The sequence below is a fragment of the Corvus brachyrhynchos genome, unplaced genomic scaffold (assembly GCF_000691975.1).
Source record: "Corvus brachyrhynchos isolate BGI_N302 unplaced genomic scaffold, ASM69197v1 scaffold617, whole genome shotgun sequence".
In the NCBI taxonomy this organism is placed as follows: Eukaryota; Metazoa; Chordata; class Aves; order Passeriformes; family Corvidae; genus Corvus; species Corvus brachyrhynchos.
This window is the reverse complement of record NW_008239062.1, coordinates 29,997-31,561: the sequence shown is the minus strand read 5'-3', so window position 1 is coordinate 31,561 and position 1,565 is coordinate 29,997. Positions and strand designations below refer to the sequence as shown.

Sequence of the window (1,565 nt, the reverse complement as noted above, 5' to 3'; positions counted from 1 at the left end):
CGCGCCGCGCGGGGGGTCTCCCCCCGCCCCCCCCAGCGACTCTGCTTCCCCGCGCTGGTTCTGGGAACTGGGGTGGATCCACAGCCCCGCCTCGGATCTCCCAGCTCCCAAACCTTCATCCAGGCTGGAGCCGGGCTCGGGATCCTTTAGGAATCCCCAAATGCCGGCACAGCCCCCCCTGGAATGGCCTGCAAAGCTGCCGGCTCTCGGTCCGAGCCTCCCGGGAGCGTAACGGGAGCTGCGGAGCGCCCGGGGTCACGGCCGGCACAGCTGCCCCACAGCCGGGAGCTTTCCTTCATCCCGGCCTGACGCAGGCTGGAAAAACCTTGGGAAAGGAGCCTGGGAAGGGCAAATCCCATCTCGGAGCTCTCCGGAGCGAGCCCGCATCCCACTCCTCCTCCTGCTGCCGCTTCTCGGGAAGCAGAGCAGGGACGGAGCCGGCTCCGAGCAGCCCCTGGCCATGCCCAGCGCCAGGGAAAAGCCCGGGGGAGGGAGCCAAACCCAAACCGGGGAGCCCAGAGATTTCCCAGCACTTCTCCAAAGGCCTCCGGGGCCCATAAATTGAAAACAAGGAGCAAGGCAACATTCCCGACACGCGAAAGCCTCCAAATCCAGGAAATCTGGGTCGGGATTAGAGTTTGGTGAGCCCCTGCCCATCCCCAGCACCACAGGCACGCCCCACTCATTCCCTCGGGATCGTGACCACCCTTGGCAGACCCCTGGCACGGGCAGCTCCAGCTCTGCAAGGCAAAACTCCCGGGAATTCTGCTTCCAGCTGGAAGCAAGCAGCAACCCCGTGACCCCTTTCTCACCCTTTTTGAACTCCTCCAGCATGGCATCCAGCTTGGTGTCGTGGAACACGACGTGGACGGGGTGGTTGTAGAACTTGGTGATGGTCTTGAGGGGCGTGCAGTCGTCGGGGTCCACGAAGGCCAGGTCCTTGACGTAGAGGATGTCCATGATGTTGGAGCGCTCGTCCTCGTAGACCGGGATGCGCGTGTAGCCGCTCTCCATGATCTCGGACATGGTGTTGAAGTCCAGGATGGCGTCGCTGTTGATCATGAAGCAGTTCTGCAGCGGGGTCATCACGTCCTCCACCGTCTTGGTGCGCAGCTCCAGCGCGCCCTGGATCATGTTGAGCTCCTCCCTCACCAGGTCGTTGTAGGGCTCCGTCACCTTCAGCATCTCCACCAGCTTCTCCCGGTTGTAGACGGTGCCGATCTCCTGGCCCAGGATGCAGTCCAGGAGCTTGCTGATGGGGTAGGACAGCGGGAACGTCACCAGCATGAAGAACTTGGTGACCACGATGGTGTTGGCGCCCACGGCCAGCCCGTGCCGGGAGCAGAGCGCTTGGGGCACGATCTCGCCGAAGATGACGATGCCGATGGTGGAGGCCACCACGGCGCCGATGCCGGAGCCGATGAGGTCATCCAGGAGGATGGTGAGGGTGGTGTTGACCAGCACGTTGCCCAGCAGCAGCGAGCAGAGCAGGTAGTTCCCTTTCCTACGGATGGGCTCAATCCTGCGGGCGTAGCGCTTCTCCTTGTCGGTGCCGCAGTTCTGCA

The 1,565-nt window shown here is 63.5% G+C and overlaps 1 protein-coding gene across 1 annotated transcript in view; it reads right to left on the bottom strand.

The window, feature by feature from the left end:
- The window catches only part of LOC103619115 (metal transporter CNNM4), an 18,808-nt gene that overhangs the window by 15,439 nt on the left and 1,804 nt on the right, over window positions 1-1,565 (bottom strand). Inside the window, exon 4 of the mRNA XM_017739194.1 lies at window positions 813-1,560. Coding sequence (XP_017594683.1) covers window positions 813-1,560 — 748 coding nt within the window. The remainder of the gene's footprint in view (window positions 1-812; window positions 1,561-1,565) is intronic.